General features: G+C 36.7%; 1 protein-coding gene across 2 annotated transcripts in view; it reads left to right on the top strand.

Annotated features, from left to right (window-relative positions):
* Scgalpha (sarcoglycan alpha) overlaps positions 1-13,494 on the top strand; it is a 91,134-nt gene extending 77,640 nt beyond the window's left edge. For both annotated transcript variants that reach the window (XM_090372046.1, XM_090372045.1), the window contains one exon: positions 13,385-13,494. In XM_090372046.1, coding sequence (XP_090228172.1) covers positions 13,385-13,430 — 46 coding nt within the window. In that variant the 3' untranslated portion in view covers positions 13,431-13,494. The remainder of the gene's footprint in view (positions 1-13,384) is intronic.
* The last annotated feature ends 7,426 nt before the right edge of the window (positions 13,495-20,920 follow it).

The raw sequence follows: 20,920 nt of genomic DNA, 5'->3' as shown, positions 1-20,920 counted from the left end.
ATTACAAGGTTAGACTGGCCCAGCAACAGTGCAGATTTGATCCATATTGAAAATTGCTGGTACATAATGTCGTCTAAAATTGCTCAGAAAAAGTCAAGAGTAAGATTCAGCTGCAGGAGAACATTGGATGTGGTACCACGAAATTGGGCAACCGTATATCCAGAAGTTGATTAACTCTATGCCAGATCGTTGCAAGGCTGTAATTGCAGCTCGAGGAGGAATAACAAATTAACAAATGATTTACAGTACATATTACTATTACGTTAACTTGTCATTTCAGTTTGTACTTGGAAATGCAATAACATGTGTGTTTGGTCGTCATGATTTCTCATATTTCCATTAATTACGCATTTTACCCTTTGGGAAGGTATTTATGGCAATTAGGTATATCGGGTGGAGTCTTTTTATTGGATTAAGAGTAGAAGACCGGCAGAATTACTTAACAAGTACAGGTCACTGTTGAACAAAAGCCAAGAATTAGGGTTGAATTTGGAAGTGTCTGCAATTTTGCCCAGACACGATAGGAGGGAGTATATGATGAGAGCCTTGTCGATCAATTCGGCCCTGGAAAGATTGTGCAAGGCTCAAGGGGTAGAATTTTTTTCAGCCTGGACTGTACTTGTTAACAGGAGAGATTGCTTCTACAGGGATGGGATACACTTAAATAGAAAGGGTGCAAGAATATTTGCTGATGCTATCGAGGCAGTGTTAGGTGGGTCGGAAAACTGCTAGCTTGGGGGGAGACAAAGACCAATAGATTGACAGTAGCCACTGGCAGAGGTGAAAGAGATTCTTGCACTGCTTCTATTAGAATGAGCAGAAGCCTGAAAAACAAGATGCATGATATTTCAGAGACTGCTGGGAGCCATTGCGGTACAAGTAAACACATGGGTTGTGTTAGGGTAGCTAAGAAAAAGAACAGGTGCATGTATACTTGCGTGTACACCAATGCTAGGAGTTTAGTAAATAAATTTGATGAATTTGAGGTATTGCTCAAAACATCAAAGGCAGATATTGTTGGGATATCAGAGACGTGGTGTCACACAGATATAAGGGATGCAGAACTCGAATTTGGGGAGTACAATGGCTACAGAAAGGACAGACAGGATAGGAAGGGGGGAGGGGTTATGCTATTAGTTAAGAAACACATAAAAACCAAGGAAGTGAAGCCAGTCGACATCGCTGGACAGGGCAGTGTTAAGTCAGTTTGGTGTGACATAAGCATTGGGAGATCAAAATTGAGAGTAGGAGTGTGCTATAGGCCTAATGACTCTGATGAGTATAATAAGAAACTGTGCAGGGAAATAGAGTGGGCCAGTAAATCAGAGAGTCTTATAATGGGAGATTTTAATTTCCCAGATATTGACTGGAATTTGGGGGCTGGTCACTCACACACTAGCAGAGCTTTTGTGGATTTATTGGATGATTGTTTTCTACATCAGCATGTTCGGGAGGCAACTAGAGGGAGTAATACTCTTGATTTGATTATCAGCAGTTATTCTTCATGCATTAAGAATCTGCAGATAAATGAACCACTAGGTGGCAGTGATCACAGTGTGCTGAAGTGGGATTTACTCAAAGAGGTAACTACCATTAGGGGTAAAGGGAAGGGTTATTGCTTCCGTAAAGGCGACCACGATGGACTGAGACAGTATTTAAATTCTATACAGTGGGACCAACTGATGATGTTACCAACAGCAAATTCAAAATGGGAAGCATTCAAAGAACTTATCTTGGAAGCTACTAGGCTTTACATACCAACTAAGAAATATTGTTCAAGGTTTAGGCCAAAATGGATGTCAGATGAACTAATGAGGCTTATGGCAGAGAAGAAAAATGCATGGGATACTTACAAATTAACACATGACACAGAAGCCTATGATAGATAAAAGTTGGTATGCAACCAAGTTACAAAGGAGGTTAGGCAGGCGAAGGCAGATTACGAGAAATCCTTGGCAAGGGATGCAAAGAAAAACAGCAAAGAGTTCTTTACTTATGTAAACTCTAGAAGGAAGGGGATGAATCAGATTGGTCCACTTGATATTGATGGGTCAACTGTTGATGATCCTGCTCAGGTAGCTAACAAACTAAATGAATATTTTGCATCGACATTCACACATGAGGAGTTATTCAGCGAGGGGAATGCCAGAGGTGTATTCAACTCTAGCAGTAAGCTACAGAATCTTGAAATAACTGGGAGTCAAGTGGAGGAGGATCTGTTGAAGATAAACACAAGAAAGGCACCCGGGGTGGATGGGATCTATCCAGTTATATTAAAGGAAGCAGCAAAGGAAGTAAGCAAACCCTTAGCCATAATTATGAGAGCTTCCTTGGACTCAGGGGAAGTACCCATAGACTGGAAATGTGCAAATGTGACCCCAATTCACAAAGGAGGATCAAAGGCTGACACAAGTAATTATAGACCTGTGAGCTTAACTTCTGTTCCAGGAAAATTAATGGAGGCACTGGTTAAAGAAGCACTGCAGGATCATTTAGACAAGACTTCAGTTACAGCTCGGACACAGCATGGTTTTGTTAAGGGGAAGTCTTGCCTGACCAATTTGATTGGATACTATGATGCAGTCACAAAAGAACTGGATGCAGGGAATAGCTTTGATATTATATACTTGGATCTTAGAAAGGCTTTTGATACTGTTGCACATGGAAGACTGCTACACAAATTGGAGCAGTGTGACATTGGAGGCAAATTGCTGCTATGGATAAAGGGGTGGTTGAGGGGAGAAGACAGAGAGTGGTAATCAATGGACACTGCTCATCATGGACTAATGTTATTAGTGGAGTCCCTCAGGGCTCAGTGTTGGGTCCATTATTGTTTTCTGTATTTATAAATGATATTGATGATGGTATATCAAGCTTAATGTCCAAGTTTGCAGACGATACAAAGGTTGGCAAGGTTGTCAAGGACACTACTGACACTATGCTGCTGCAGCAGGATCTGGAAAGGTTGAGCAGATGGGCTGAGAGGTGGCAAATGAAGCTTAACATTGACAAATGTAAAGTACTACACATGGGAAACAGCAACCCCAGAGCAACGTATCAACTCTGTGGTACTACGCTGACAGTGGTAGAGAATGAAAGGGACTTGGGGGTGGTTGTGCAGGCAGATATGAAGTTCTCTGAGCAGTGCAGTCTATTATTCCCCTGTATAAGGCAATGGTCAGGCCACACCTAGAGTACTGTATACAGGTCTGGAGGCCTCATTTCAAGAAGGATGTAGAGCTGCTGGAACGAGTACAGAGAAGGGCAACAAGATTAGTGAATGGAACAAAGGGGTGCTCTTACGAAGAAAGGCTTAATTTTTGCAAATTACAGTGTCTGGAGACTAGGCACCGGCGAGGTGATCTGATAGAGGTGTATAAAGCCTTGAATGGTTTGAGCATGCTCAATGCTGATGGGATTCTTCCTCTAGCTCAGAATAATCACCTGAGAGGGCATAAATTCAAATTGAGGAAAGACAGAAGTAGGATAGACATGTGGAAATTTGCCTTTAGCCAGCGGGTGGTTGGTTGGTGGAACAGACTTCCATCCCTTGTAGTGGAGGTTGATAGCCTAAATAAGTTTAAGGCTCAGCTCGACAGGTATTTTGAACGAACAGAGGGGTGAAGTGGAAGTGGGTTTTTTTTTTTTTTTTTTTTGGCTGCTGCTGCATAAGCTTGCTTTCTTGCGTCAAATGCCTCTACTAATGCTAATGCTAATTTCATTCACAGAGATATATATCTTGTCTAACAAATGCATTTCGAGCATTTCTGCAACCCACAATTCAGCGCAAAACACGTTATTTGCAAAATTCACAAGTGATGCAGTTTTTTTTGTCCGCTACTGTATATATCATAATGGATAAATCAGAAGTAAATGAATGAAATATTTATTTGGTAGTAATATTTATACAGTTACTTCAAAAACTCCAGATTCATAGAAATCTATGGAATACACCAGATTAACAGTTGCAGTCAGGTAAGACATCTTAGAGAATTACAGATTCTTAGAAATCTGTGGAATACACTGGCCTCTAAACAAAGGATTAATGGTCATAGTTTGGTCAGAGAGTGGTTGCTTTAAAGAACACACACACACACAGAACACTTATTTAAAACCATTCTAAAAAATATTGGTCTTGTGTAAAGATGGTTTCACTGAGGTGGTCACTTATAGAGGTTTCACTGTATAAATCACACACACACACACACACACAAATTAATTTAGATGGATGTTATTTTCGAAATCTAATTTAGTGTGAGATTGGAGAGATTAAGTATTTTACATTTCATATGGCTTTTTGCCAATTTTTGCTAATGATGCAAATAACTAAAATTTATTATATAAATTTTTTTAAGAAATGCAAAGTAGGCAGGATATAAATAGGTTATTTACTAAGAATTTTTTGTTGTTTATACTGTAGAAAGATCATGCTTGCAGTTGATACTAATTTGTATTAGTATTAGTCAATTTCACATTAATTTTTCATTACATTTACAATTTTTGTTATTTTTCATTTCATAATTTTTATTTTTTATTATTATTATTTTTGGTTCTTGATTGGACCTTACTGATTCTAAATGGCACTTCAAAAGTAATTGAATTAGTGGTATTACGAAATCTGTTCATTTATTTCTGGATGCTGAATGAGTGAAGACCCCCCCCCCTTTAGTATTAGTAATGGCCGCATGGTGCAAGAAAGCCTATGGATTATGCTGCACCAGCCAAAAAAAAAAAAAAAAAAAAACTGAATAAAACAATGATAAAAAAAAAATAATAAATAATAATAATTAATAAAAGAAAAGGAAATTAAACCTATCATCCTATCTGCTTCCCTGACCCGAAAGTACTATCCAGATGACCTTTGAATTTCCCCAAACTGTTGACCTCTACCACCCATGAAGGCAACTTATTCCCAGTAATTTATAACTCTCTGGCTAAAATAAAACTTCCTGCAGTCCAATCTAAACATTTCTCCCTGTAACTTGAATTTATGTCCCCTAGTTCTAGCATCATTTATAATCTTGAAAATTTCGTCCTCATTCATTTTACTGATGCCTCTCAGAGCCTTAAACACCTCAACCAAATCTCCTCTAAGGTGTCTAGTTTCCAAACTCTGCAACCCACATATTTGAAGTCTTTCTTCATAAGGACACCCTTTTGCCGATCTCACCAGGTGAGTTACCCATCTTTGCACCCTTTCAAGAAGCTCTATGTCTTTCTTTAGGTGCGGTCTCCATACTTGAACACAGTATTCCAAGTGTGGGTGGCCCCGAGTGCCAAGCGATAGTGTCCAAGCGATTTTCCTAAGTGATATATAGTGCTCTTACTAAGTGATTTCGTTATATTTACTTTCCAGTGCTTTTCTCATCCTTATTTCTTTATAAGTGGTTCTGTACTTAACAGGTCCTAAGTAAGAACCCAGAAAGGAAAATTACCTTTCTTTTCCTAGTATATTTATTAATTTTCGCACTAACAAACTAACCTCTCCAACCGCTTGGCCACTAGGTGGCACTGCTCCTGCCTCCACGTGGCGGGGCTGGAAGTCTGGGAGAAGAAATCCACTCTCCCAGGACTAAAAGGAGCAACGATGGACAAAAATAAACAGTCCTCGTGTGGATCTTATGATTCAGAACTGGACAAACATAATCCAGATCATGACGACACAAATGTATCCCATGCTAAGAGACAAAAAAAAGAAGGAATGGATAAGATCACACCACTCTTTCTAATACTACACTCCTCCACAGACCAACCACTGAGTAAGCTGTCCCCATTTTTGATACAGAAATGTCTCGAAAATGTGGCTGGCCCTCCAAAAATGGTTCGGCGATTAAGATCCGGAGATTTATTGATCGAAATGACAGAACATCGACATGCTGAGAGGCTATTGAAAATATCTACTTTCGGTGGAATTCCCACGAAGGTTACCCCACATGCCACCTTAAACTCCTCTAAAGGGGTAATATCAGAGTGGGATTTATTAAACGTATCAGAGGATGAACTTGTGCATGAACTAAGAGATCAAAACGTAGTACAAGCCAAAAGAATTGTGATTAAAAGAGATGGAGAACCTGTTCCCACACGCACGGTGATCCTAACATTCAAAACACCAAATCTGCCTTCTTCTATTAAAGCTGGTTATCTTCGATGCCAAGTAAGACCATACATTCCAAATCCAGTCCGGTGCTTTAAGTGCCAAAAATTTGGTCATTCCCAAGCTGTCTGCAGAAGTGTAGCCACTTGTGCTAACTGCGGCTCAAAAGAGCATACACACACAAACTGTAACACCGAAGTGCAAATTTGTCCTAACTGCCATGGTAACCACTCTGCCTTCTCTAAGGAATGCCCTCAATGGAAAAGAGAAAAGAATATTCAAAAATATAAGATTGAGCAGAAAGTATCCTATCAAGAAGCTAAAAAACATTTTGCAGTACCTGCTAAGTCACCTACATATGCTTCAGTTACCCAACGGCTACGCTCAGTAGAAACTCAGACAGACTGCTCAGTCCCTCCAAATATCTCAATATCTGGTTGGGCTAAATCGCTCCTCTCCTCATCAAAGGAAAAACCTACTCCTAAATATGCTACTCGAGAAGCAAATACTCCTGTAACAATACCTCCAGATAAGAAGCCTAATGAACAACCAAATGAACGAGCCAAGACTCCTGAAAGAAGCAACACTACTAAATTTATATCCGATACCATGGATATTGATGAAAAGATAGAAGAAGATGACTCAATTCTTGAGATTCATCCAGAGGATGACATTGACACCGGTAGGCCAATCTTCCCAAAAAAAGAAAAAGCAAAAGTAGACAAGCGCAAACAAAAAAATCCGCCGTAAGAAACCAAACCCTCCTTTTAAAACCAAACAATGCAGACAGTGATTCAATGGAATTGTCGCGGATTTCGTGCTAATTTAGATGACCTCTACGATCTGCTAAGTGAATATAAGCCCATCGCAGCATGCATACAAGAAACAAACCTGACGAATGCAGTATCTATAACAGTTAAACGCTTCACCATGTATAGAAAAGATAGAAACTGCTCTAATGCAGCACATGGAGGAGTAGCGCTGTTAGTAAACTCTTCAATTCCCTCCAGACCTGTTCCCTTGCAAACACCGTTGGAGGCAGTTGCAGCCCGTATCACCATTGGCATAACGATAACATTAGTCTCATTGTATCTGTCACCAAACCACGCTTTCACCCTTGCTGATTTAGATGACCTAGTAGGACAAATACCCGCTCCTTTCTGTATTCTGGGCGACTGGAATGGCCATAACCCTCTATGGGGTTCTCAACAACTTGACTGCAGAGGGAAAATAATTGAGAAATTCTTGGATAAACACAATCTAACTATTTTAAACACAGGTGATCACACATATGTTCATGTACCATCTGGCTCAAGCTCTGCCATTGACCTAACAGTATGTTCTCCAACAATATTTCCTCTCATAGACTGGACAGTTACTGACAACTCTCTTGGTAGTGACCACTTTCCGATCATCTGTAATTTCTGTACAAGTTCTCCTCCGATCAACAGAATTAGAACAATTTGGAAATTTGACAAGGCCAACTGGGCTAAATTTCAAGAAATAGCTCATTTAGATTTCACTATCATTGCTACTGAGAAGATCGATTCTGCAGTAAGCTATATCACAGAACGAATAATGACAGCAGCTGAATCCGCTATCCCGAAATCATCATTTAAAATCCGACTCCATCCAAAAATGTGGTGGAACGAAGCATGTAGCATTGCTAAAACTGAAAGAAATAAATCCTGGAATCAGTTTAGAAAACATCCAACCACAGCCAACCTCCTACAGTTTAAAAGAGCAAGGGCTAAGGCTCGTTTTATAAGACGGATAAGTAAAAAAGAAGCATGGGCACGCTATGCTGCCACAATAAACAGATTCACAGATACTGCTACAGTCTGGAAAAAAATCAAACGTATCAATGGCAAATACCCACTTGTTACTTCCCCAATTCTATTTCTGAAAGGAAAAGAAATTTCTGAACCCGAAGAACTTGCTAATGCATTTGGCTCGTCTTTTGAATCACTCTCAGCTGTTTCCGCCTATGAACCAGCCTTTCAGATGCTAAAACGCGATACAGAAAAGTATAAACTGAATTTTAATACCGCTCTCCAACATTCATACAATCTGCCGTTGACCATGACTGAATTGCTTAATGCGCTCACAAAAGTGAAAAACAGTGCTCCAGGTCCTGATGGAATTTATTACTCAATGATTTCCCATTTAAGTGAAAAATCATTAAGTGCTCTCTTACTACTCTATAATAGAATTTTCTTAGAGGAATACTACCCCACCAGCTGGTGCCATTCTTATGTGCTAGCCTTCCCGAAACCAGGAAAAGACCACACAGATCCAACAAACTATCGACCTATCTCCTTAACAAGTTGCTTGGGAAAAACAATGGAAAAAATACTTAACACCCGACTAACGTGGTATTTGGAGACTCAAAACATTCTGAGTCCAAGCCAGTATGGTTTTCGGAGAAGTAGATCGACGCTCGATCTCATTATTAAAGCAGAAGCAAATATACGGAACGCCTTTCTAAGAAATGAGCACTTTGTTATGATATGCATTGACATCGAGAAAGCATTTGATACAACTTGGCGTTATGGGATTCTTCGGGACTTACATAAATCTGGTCTTCGGGGTCATCTCCCGAAATTCATCCAGAACTTCCTATCTAACAGATCCTTCCAAGTCCTCTACCACTCGTCACTTTCTGGCACATATGTTCAAGAAGAGGGAGTTCCCCAGGGCTCAGTGCTGAGTGCAACACTTTTTGCCATCAGGATCGATTCTATAACTAATAGTATACCTAACACAGTTGATGCATACCTGTATGCTGATGACCTTGCCATCTCATGTCATTCTCAAAATATGCGACTTATTGAGAGACAACTACAAGTCACCATTAATAGAATAGTCTCTTGGGCCAAAAACAATGGCTACAGAATTTCTAAACCGAAAACAACTGCAGTACACTTCTGTCGTAAACGTACATTGCATCCTGATCCAAACCTCCAGTTAGACTCCCATTCTATTACATTTCAACCAAGCACTCTTTTTCTTGGTATAATACTTGATAAAAAATTAAACTTCCTTGAACATATAAAATATATTCGTACCAGCTGTCTTAAGAAACTAAATATTCTCAGAGTAATTTCCTCTATGTCATGGGGTGCAGATCGGTACATGTTGCTATATTTATACCGCTCATTAATTAGATCCCGCTTAGACTATGCATCTCCTGCATATGCCTCAGCCAGGCCAAGTGTACTGAAATGGCTTGATCCCATTCATCATAGTGCACTTCGAATAGCACTGGGTGCCTTTCGTACATCTCCCATATTAAGTCTATATACGGAAGCCAATGAACCGCCACTAGACCTTCAGCGACAAATTCTTCTCCTAAATTATGCTGCGAAAATCAGCAGCTTTCCAGAACACCCGATATGGCAATATCTCTTCAGACCAAAATGGGAAAACCTCTATCGTACTAAATCACGTATCAACAAACCATCTGGCATTAGGCTTCAAGCTCTAAACACTAGCTGGGGACTCAGCATGAATGACATAATGCAGGATACTAGCATGCAAATCCAGCCATGGCAAATACCCACGATAGATATTGAAAAATACTATCAGAAATGGGGAAAGAATAATCTTCCAGATATTAACATCAGACAATTACATCTGGCCCACTCAATTCAGTTTAGCAGTTACGTGCAGCTATATACAGATGGATCCAAGACTGCCAGTAAAGTTGGTACAGCTGTAGTCCTGCCGGATGCTATCATCGCTAAACAGCTCCCTTCAGAATGTAGTAATTTTACTGCTGAGTTGTATGGTATTTTACTAGCCCTGGAGAAAATAAAAGAAGCCTCATATACTCAATCCATAATCTATACCGATTCATTAAGTGCTGTGAATTGTATACAAGGTAAACACCCCAACAGTCATCCTCTGGTACAACAAATCTGGACTCAGTTAATGGCAATTCATGCACGTGGTCACCGCATAATTTTTTGTTGGATTCCTGGACACTCTGGAATCCCAGGAAATGAACAGGCAGATTTAGCTGCCAAAAATGCTTCCAATCCTATTTCTTCCAATTTCAGGACACCTTATGTTGACTTTAAATCCATTATACAGCAGACCTCTAAAGAACAGTGGAAACATATATGGGAAAAAGAAACAAATAATAAACTTTTTGAAATAAAGAAAGAACCCAAACAGTGGCGATCCAGTCTAAGGGAAAATAGAAAAGAAGAAACTGTACTAGCGCGACTGCGCATTGGTCACACATACCTCACTCACAGTTATTTATTAAGAAAGGAAGATGCCCCACAATGCAGTAACTGTTCATGTCCACTCACTGTAAAGCATATCGTTATTGAATGCCCACTATATTTAAGACAACGAAAAACTGCTTTCTCCTTACTTTTCAAAAATTGCAATCAATTAACACTACGTAATGTTCTAGCAGATCGTCAAGATATGGATGACATTTTTGTTTTCCTAAAATTGATTAATAAATACCACCTTATTTAAATATTTAAATTTTTATCAGAATCAGCATCAACAACAAAGACATACTAGTCAGAAATCAGTGCATTATAGCCATAGTTGCTGATGCACCAACAAACCTAACAACAACAACAACAACCAAGTGTGGTCTAACAAAAGCCTTATATAATGGGATTATCACGTCTCTATCTCTACTTGCAAAAGTTCGATAGATCATCGATAGGACACCATGGGCCTTCCTTGCAACCTGTTTACAATGTTCAGAGAATTTTATGTCTGACCGTATCGTAACACCCAAGTCCTTTTCCTCCAGTACTGGGTTTAGTTGAACTCCACCAAGCGAATAGGTTATTTTGGAATTACTGTTTCCCAGGTGTAATGCCTTACACTTTGTTGGATTAAAGCATAGCTGCCATTTTTCTGACCATTCCTGAAGTCTATCTAGGTCTCTCTGAAGAAGCTTAGCTTGACAGTGAACATTAACTACTCTACCAATTTTAACATCATCTGCAAATTTAGATATCACACCCTCTATCCCTTCATCGATGTTGTTTATGAAAATTAAAAACAACAGTGGTCCTAATGCTGATCCTTGGGGAACCCCACTTCTTACATCAACCCAATCTGAGGAATAGCCATTTATAACCCTCTGCCTCCTGCCCTGAAGCCATCCTGCTATCCATCTAAGGATTTTTCCAGTGATTCCAACCTGTTCCAGCTTATAAAGCAACCGTTCATGTGGGACTGAGTCAAAAGCTTTGCTGAAATCTAAATAAACAATGTTGAAATTATTCTCGAAATCCAGCTCGTGAGTGACCCTTTCAAAATAGCGAACCAGATTTGTTAAACATGATTTTCCCTTTACAAAACCATGCTGAGTATCCTTGAGAATTTCAATTCAATCCAAATGATCCTGAATTCCACCCTTGATCATTGCCTTTAGGAACGTCTAGCTTAGTAAGTCTTTTTGATATCTGATGTACACCTGTCAGGCTTTGTGTTCTAATCCCAGTTTTCTATACTTACTGTTATTTAAAATGGTACTGCTATAAAATTACTATTTGGCAACTAATTAGCTCTCAAAAATGCAAATATTTTGCCCAAATAAATAACCAGTAATTTAATTAGGTAGTAAAACAAATATTGGAATAACAGAAATGAGTGTGCATGAGGTATTTCCTTTGTTTGGACACGTCTGCTCAAAGTTGCTGTTGAATTGTGGAGGAATGTTCCTATAAGGTGAATGCATTTATATCATATATTATTAAATTAGTTATTAAATAATATATTAGTTATTAGATTAATAATGCATAAGCATAAAATAGCTACTGATGTTGCCTAACAGCCCTTTCATATTAGTTAGAACAAACTAGCATAAAACTGCATGAAATACCAACTATACTTACATAAATTCTTTTGATCTAAATCAGACAGATTTATAAAATATATAACCATCTAAATCATAGTGTATTACATATGCATATATTGGCTAATTGGTTATCAATAGTATTAATGTTTCTTAATACTACTATACAATTTTATACTTACTGTTAACTAAACTTTATATATGCAGCTACATTTTATAAATTCTTATTTTTATGTATGTAAATATGTATAAAAATAATGTAAGCTGCTATAAGCCAGTTTTTGATTGTTAAAATAAAAGGCAGAAAACCTACAATCATAACAAAACTCATTATGAATAAACTAAATATATACAATAATAATTCTGAATAGTATTGTCTGAAATATTAAGCAAATCTGAAAATGGTAGTAGAGTTCCTGAATTTTTAAGAAATTCTGAATGTAATTTTGACAGGCATCTAGTCCTTTAATGGATTAAAACAAAAAGGTGGAAAAACCATTTATAAATAATAACAACTAAAAAAGAGATAATAACAGTGCTAAAACATCAGATGTTGTTTAAATAGGTTATTATGTAATAAAACACAAATAAACAAATCGTCATTGCCCTGCTTCTTAAAATACTGCAGCAATTTTCAGCATTTATTTTAATGCACTAGTATTTTTTAGATAAAAAAAACATTATCCTATTAGGGATTTAAAATCAAAATTGGAAAAATATTACACTGTGGCAGTTTTTTAAAGATGGAACTGAAATATAAGTTTGTTTTTTACAATGGTTTAACTGTGGCATTGACACTACTTAGTATAATTGTTAAGCAAAAAGAACTAATTACAATGTAAATAAAAGTAAAACCTACCAAGTAAAATTGAGGCACATTATTTAGATTTGGTGGTGTATCTTATAATCAAAAATTAAATTAAGTCAATGCTATAATAGAAAATGTATCATTTTTACTTTTGTTATTAAAATAAGTGCAAATAAATGGAGGGGAAGTTAAACTAGTTGAACAGTAGTTGCTGTATATATTTTAAAAATATGATAGAATGAAAAGATTTGTGGATCTGGAGTATATTTAGAAAGCAAGAAATAAGAGAAGTGTAATTACCTATTAAAAAAAAAATCAAGGGGACTTGATTACCAAGGAACACCATTTTCGACACAAGTTGCAAAGCCAAATTGGTTGTATGTTGTATGGTAGAGAACCATATATAAGGTATTATAAATAAATATATATGTGCTTCTATGGACCAAAAATTCTAAGAATATACCTAAATATTTAAAAACACTGTTCATGTACAAATATATTGTTTTTGTATAGGTTTTTTTTTTTTTTTTTTCATTTATTATTCAGGATCTTGCAATATAATTTTTCACTAGCTTAAAATTCTGAAGCCTTTTCATCTGCTTCTCATATAGGGTCAGTGTTAAATTTAAATTTTTTTACTTTTTAGTTCTAGTTCAAGGCGAAGCTTGTTTCTTCCACAGCCATCTCAGTAAACAGTGGTGAAAGAACAGAAATATCTCAGATGATATGCTTAACAGAAAAAAAATAGTCCTTGTTTTATTTATACCTCATTATTTATTTTTTTGTATGATTAAAATCTATAACATTACATTTTTTACCTTTTTATTGAAAGTAGAAAATAAATAGATGAAAATAAGAAAATGTACAAGTTTATAATTTTATGAGTTCTGTCTCTTTAATATTCAGAAAATATGTTTTGTATACTCATGTTCAGAATTTAATGTACTTATAAATGCTTTAATTTTTGTAATGTGGATGGGCATATGGAGGATAGTAAGCTCTGATTACAAAAAACTAGCTAAACAAATTACTAACAGCTCACAGAGAATAAATATTAAGATACACAAGCTCTTTAATTTAATCACAAACTAGTTCACTAATACAGCAAAGTTAACATATTCAAAATGGCAGAATGAGCAAATTCTTGAACTTTGAAATATTTCATAACTGAGGAACAGGCCATATCTTCCTGTAACATATCAGATTCGGTCAGTTTTATCTTTTCCATATTGCAAACTAACAAATAGTACCACTAGTATTTTCTCAGTTTTAGATAGCTCGTGATTTTGCTTGACAGACCACCCCACAAAACAATACTTAGAATTGCTAGCAGGCTATTACATTTTTCCTTAGATGTGAAATCTCACCTTGCTGCTTTATACACATTGAATAAAATTTAATGATCACCTCTTCATTAAGGCGCCTCCGTGGGCAGGAGCAGCAGCATGTAGCACACACTTCTTGATTAGACTGAGGTTCGAGCCCATGACCACCAAATACAGAGGATGCAGAAAGGTCAGGGAATGACCACCGCATATCCCCAGAGCAATATGGCCTTAGTTGCTAATGCTCCTAAAAACCAAATAACAACAACAACCTCTTCATTAAATTCAAGAAAATTCCCAATGTTTTTTGTGTTAAGATTGAAAAAAAAAATGGATTGACTTTTCTGTGTAGAGGTTTGGAAACTTTCAAGAAATGGACTTATGCTTATGTACTAATTACACACTTATAATACCTCAGCAGAAAGCTAAATATTGATTTGATTCACATTTAAGGCTCCCTTACAGACTTCACTTACATTGATAGATATCACAGGTTCAATACGCATATCTGAACTTCAGGAATGCAAATTTTTCTTCATATACCATAAATCAAACTAGATGGATGCATTTTCTATGTTACATATGAGGAGGAGACGGGAGGACTATGAAACAAATACTGACACAAAATAAATTCAAAGAACCAGCTGCATAGTGTCTTTGCTGTTAGTTGACCCATCCAAAGCCACCAAAAAAAATAAGCAGTTCTGTAATTGAGCAAATAGTTGGGCTTAAAGATTTTGAGTCATATTTTGCAGTTGACAAGCAATCATTTGATGACTCGGCTGTAGATTTTGAATTTTCTGCACTATGTCACTTTTTGTATTCGTTGGATAATTTTATAGTGAAGTTTCCATAGTAGTATAGATAAGGTCTTTTACTAACTTGCCATGTGAAAACAGTTTTTTTTTTTTTTTTTTTTTTTTTTTTTAGCTAAGATCCTTGATGCTTTGTATCTAGCCAAAGTTACTAACTTGGATGATGTTAGAAATTGTTTGAAATGTTGTTGCTGCTTGTTGAATTTTGGCTTCAGGTGAGCTGGTTCATGAACTCAACTTTGATAACTGATAGGTAACTTGTTATTAAACTTAGTAGGCACACTTTGAAAATATTTTTTCAAACTGTCCACCCTGTTTTCACTAAATGTTTTTTGCACAGTATACATACAGGTTTTTCATTCATTTCCATAACAGCAAATTCCCTTTGCTTTGAAATTTATTTCTGCTTTTTTTTTTATTTGCCATATCTGTTTGAAGTACAGTCAGTCCTCATATAACACGATAGTTGTGTTCCTAGAAACCCTTGTGCAATGCAAAATCGTGAAGTATAAATAACAGGCCTTATGGGAAAAATAGGGTTAGGTGCCAACCACCCAAGATTGGACACACATTTGTAACCAAAACGTTACCAAACACATATACAGTCGATTCCGGTTATTTGGGGCGCATCGGGATTAGTGCATTTTGGCCCGATTAAGCGTCTGCCCCAATTATCCAAAGTCTCATGTAAATAAAAGTTATAAAAAACAATGGATCCTTGCTTTACAATTAGTTCACTGTACAATCAAATCACGTTACGATGGATTCACCATAGTAAAGTACCATTCACTATATGATGTGTAGTAAGCGCCAGTGATTGTAATCACGTTTGTGAATTGAATTTTAATTCTATTAAACAGTGATTCTAATTAGCGAAAATAGGAGGAATATTATCCAGAGGCTATAAAAGTAAAGAAATATTAAGCACAAATTTACCCTTTATTACCTTACCAATTAAAAAATTAAATGATAGGTGATAATCAGAAGAATATACGTGATAATCAGAATAATTAATATGTACTGTAATATGTACATACTAACTAGTTGACATTTCTGTTCACTGACATTTGTGGGTGAGGGTTAAAATTTAAAACAGCAAAAAGATAAGCAATCAATAACAAAGAAAACAGCACACACAAATTTCAAGTAACACAATATGTGCAAGTGAGAATGGAATAGAAGTGTAAACACATTTCACCATAATAACCCACAAAATTCCAGCTTTCGGTATTATCGCAAATTCAATAAGATCGAGTTTACTATCTGTTTATGATAGATTGCACTAACAGAAAAGCCCAATAAACAAGTGACTGCTAATTGTTTTTATTGTTTTATGGTTGTGATCTCCAGAAATCCACTCGAACCATGTGGTACAGTCAGAGACAATCATAGGGTAATCTCCAGTGCTGCGATCTCCTGCCCCGATTAAACGGCACGTTGTCCCAATTAAGCAAAGTAAACCCTGGCTATTTTCTCGATTGGGTTCTGTTTTTTTTTAAGATTTGCCCCAAATAAACAGCTGCCCCAATTAACCGGTGGCCCAAATAACCGGAATCCACTGTATATATAATAAATAATCGTAATAAAACACTTACACAGTTGAAAAATGTAAAATTAATAATTTAATCATTTAAATTTAGATTCCTACCTTAAAAATAAATGAAGACAGCTTGAGGGAAAGGGCTTGAGAAAGGGTTGAAGCAGCAGAATTATGGGGAAAGTGGCAGCAGGTTGTCATCATTATTGGAACTGGGAAGTGGAGGAGATGCAGATGAGGACTTTGGATGAAATGTAGTCATGCCAGAACTAAACAGAGCCAGAACTGTGGCTCATTTTCTGTCTCTTTCTTGGGTGTTTTCATAAAAAAGACATCTAGTTTCTGTTGTTTCACAATCTTCCTTCTTTCACACAGCAGCTGCTTATATGGTTCCAAAGCAGATTGAATTGTATGAAGTGCTCTTCTGCTTCTTTCTGCATTATAATTGTTATCTTCTAGCCATTGCATACTTTTCTCAAATGAATTTAAAACTGAAGATAACTCTGAAGTAGAAAGCTATTTTATGGTGGCGTTCAGGCATTTAACTTTGTCGTCTTCCTCACCTTCCACCTGCCCTCCAGCAACAAGTTGTTGCAGTTCTTCAGTTGAAAGTTCTTCATGAGACTGAAGCAACTCTTCTAAATCTTCTTCCAATTCCTCAAAGCCAACCTGCTTTGCAAGGGCAACACAATAATGCTTTTAATTTAGGAAGCTCATTTACAGGATCAAAGCCTTTAAAATCATGAATAAAATCTGGTAAAAGAGGCCACCAAACACCATGTAAGCATTCTTTTGTCATTTCATTTGAAGCCTCTGCAATTATGTAAATTGCATTCTTCATGTCGAATCGCTTCCAGAAGTTTTTAACTGTTGGTGCATTTTCGTCCTCTGTTTCTGCTATCAACATCATAAATGTGCATCTTGTGTAATAGTGCAGCAATTACTCCTTGGTCAAGTGGCTGGATAAGAGATGTTGTGTTAAGGAATAAAAACAGGATTTTAATGTTTGGTGACAGTTCAGCAAGGGTGGGAGAGTGACTTTGTGCATTGTCCAAAACAATTAAAATCCAAATTTTTCTTTTTGCAGTAGCTTTGAAACACAACCACAAACACATCTAGTAGAAGATCAGTGAAGATCTGCCTTGTCATCCACCCTCTTCTGCTGTTCCTAAACACCCAGGGTAGTCCTTATGATCCCTTTTAATGCTCGTGGATTGGCTGCATGATAAACAACAACAGGCTTCAGTCTCAAGTCGCCACTTGCATTTGCTTCTAACATAATGGTCAATCTATCCTTAGCAGCTTTGAAGCCTGGAGCTCGTGCTTCCTCTCTTGAGATATATGTTCGTGATGGCATTTTTCCAATACAGTCTGGTTTCATCAAAGTTGCAGAGGTCCGGTGTATAGCCCTCTTCCTCAACTAGTTTTTTCAGTATCGGCAGAATTATCAGGCCTTTGATTGTGAAATTATCAGGTGAAGCTGCCAGTACAGCTTCACCTGATAATTTCACATTATGGAAAGCATGACGTTTCCTGAAATTATTGAACCAGCCACTACTGGCAGTAAAGGGAGGCACTTCTTGAGGGTTTTCAGCTTTATTTCTGAGGTCTTCAAATATTGCCAATGCCTTTGCTTTTATCATAAGCAAACTTGTTCCTGATCTCTTCTTTGTTTGATCTATCCAAACAGATAAAAGACGTTCCATCTCTTCCAATTCTCTGTCTTGATCTAATTGATTTCGTTACACTTTGAATTGTTCCTGCTATGAAAGTTGCTTTTATTTTTTCTGCATTCTTTCTAATTGTTCTCACATTTAGGCCTGTAGCACGCACAATATCGCATGTTCTTTCATTTCGCTCAAAGCATTTCACAATTTCATATTTTTATTCTATCGATATTGCTTTTCTTTTTCTCTCTGAACCTGTAGTATTTTCACCAGAACGCTTCCTTTTCACACTTTTTTCAACTATTTTACTAATTTTTTTGAGAATAGAGCACAAGTATAAAAAGAACAAAAAAGGAGGCAGCAAGCCTGATACACATAAACGCACAACGAACAAGTAGCAAATGAATAAACAATGCAGTAAAGGCAGAAACACACTATGCTCATCACATTTTATCTGCTTATGTTTTACTAAAGCACATTTCTGGAGGTCACTACCATAAAAAAATAAAAACAATTGGCAGTTTCCGATTTATTGAGGGTTCCTGCTAGTGGAGTCTGTTATAAATGGGTAGTAAAAGTCGATCTAATTACATTTGCAATAATACTGATAGCTGGAATTCTATGGGTTTTTACGGTGCCTCCGTGGGCAGGAGCAGCAGTGCGTAACATGCGCTTCTTGATTAGACCGGGGTTCAAGCCCATGACCACCAAATACAGAGGATGCAGAAAGGTCAGAGAAGGACCACCGCATATCCCTGGAGCAATATGGCCTTAGTTGCTAATGCTCCTAAAAAAAAACCAAATAACAATGGGTATTTACATTATTATGCAAAATGTGTTTCCCCTTCCATGAATCTTCAATCATAAATTTTCAGAATCTTCTCTTCATTCCTACTGTGTGGTGTTCAGTTGGGGTGATTCTGCCACATTCGACTGCCATCTCTTGTAAACACAAAGGCGAATCGAATCGTGCATAAGCGAATTCGGTTCATGTTATATGTGACATTGTTTCCCCTATTTATAAATCGTGTATGATCGAATTTGTGGAGTGTAAACGTGTTATATGAGGACTGACTGTACTGGCTTCTTCATTATAAGCTAAGTTGCCTCTGTCTTCCAGTATATTTGGTCATTTCCTAGTTACAAATCTATCCATGTCTGAAATAAGCTAAAAATATTTTGATAAATAATCAAATACTTTAACATATACAATGCTTACCGATATATATTGTACAGGTAGTTCTGGACTTTACGAGTTAATCTGTTCCTGGCGCATGCTCATAAAGCGAAAACTTGTAAAGTGGGAATTTATTTCCCCTAGACATTATGTTAAAAATTGGGGTTACGTTATCAACAATGAAATTAGTTAGCTGATTAGTTTATGTTTAAACAATGATTGATTTATCCAAAGAAATTAAAATGTAGCCTGTAAAATCAAGCAAATTATAATAATAAAGAAATTATTTATGACTTACAAATTTTAAAGAATGTTTATTCTTCATCATCGACTAAATGCACACTCGTTGATCACTTATTATTGGCTTGGCACCTGCTGATTTGTTGCACAAGGAGTCATCTTCTTCAGAAATACTTCAAGAGGCGTTTCTTTCCAAGCTAATCTTCTATTTTCTTTATAAATTTTAATAGATGCATAGGTATTTTTTTTTTAACAGAACGCAACTTGCAACTAACATGATTTGCACGGAGTAACAAGTTTACAAAGCTTAAAAAAAAACAAAGGAATGAAGAGAAGATTCTGAAAATTTATTTGTTTTTTATACGATCGAAGATTTCAGTAAAGGGGAAACACATTTCATCATAATAATGCAAAAAAAACCACACAATTTCAGCTATCGGTATTTTTGCAAATACAATAACGTCGAGTTTTCTACCCGTGTATAATTGCTTGCACTAACAGAAAAGCCCAATAAACTGGAAAGTGCAAATTGCTTTTATTGTTTTATGGTTGTGACCTCCAGAAATGTGTTTTAGAAAAATGCCACAAAGGCGTTCAAAATTGGTTCTTATAACAGAACATATGATAATGATGAAAGTGTAGTGCATTTTATTGATTTGAATTGGTAACTAATACAATTTATACTATAAAAATGACCTTTCAGAGAGTTATAAAGTGAAAATTTCAACTTCCAAGGTCGTGGATCTAATTGCCAAAAAACAATGTGTTATTGGGTTCACATTACGATATTTTCATGATATGATGGTGTCTCTGGAACGGATTAATATCGTAAAGCTGGGTACACTGTATTGTATAGCTATGCACATGGTTTGAAATGCGGTATTTATGAATGTTTAACATTCATTTTTTGCAATTTAATGTTCATATTTTCGATTTTGTTGATGCTTGATTCTTTAAAGAAAAAACTCGTAAACCCGGGAACTCGTAAAGCGAGAACTGCCTGTATAATATCGATGTAAATACACCATAGATAACTCTTAAACGAAAAACTGCGATTTTTTTTGTCCTCGCCTTTTTCCCATTTTATATATATATATATAAGGTCAGTGTTTTTACTGTTTTGACATGAAATTTTTACGGTTGGATGCCCTTCCTGACCCCAACCCTTACTCTTTATCCGGGCTGGGGATATGCGGTGGTCATTCCTTGACCTTCCGCATCCTCCGTATTTGGTGGTCACGGGCTCGAACCCCGGTCTAATCAGGAAGTGTGTGCTATGCACTGCTGCTCCTGCCCACCTGGCTACAGAGGCACCAAACGAAAAAAAAAAAAAAAAAAAACTACGCTAGTAGTGTAAAAAGGGCATCATTTTATCTGTATCTCATATTGTGTACCTCCTTCACGAGTTGCCATGTATTGCA

Source organism: Mastigoproctus giganteus, chromosome 4 (genome assembly GCF_048544385.1).
Source record: "Mastigoproctus giganteus isolate SK-2022 chromosome 4, ASM4854438v1, whole genome shotgun sequence".
NCBI classification, from domain to species: Eukaryota; Metazoa; Arthropoda; class Arachnida; order Uropygi; family Thelyphonidae; genus Mastigoproctus; species Mastigoproctus giganteus.
The sequence above is the reverse complement of the archived record's forward strand: the minus strand, read 5'-3'. Positions and strand labels throughout refer to the sequence as shown.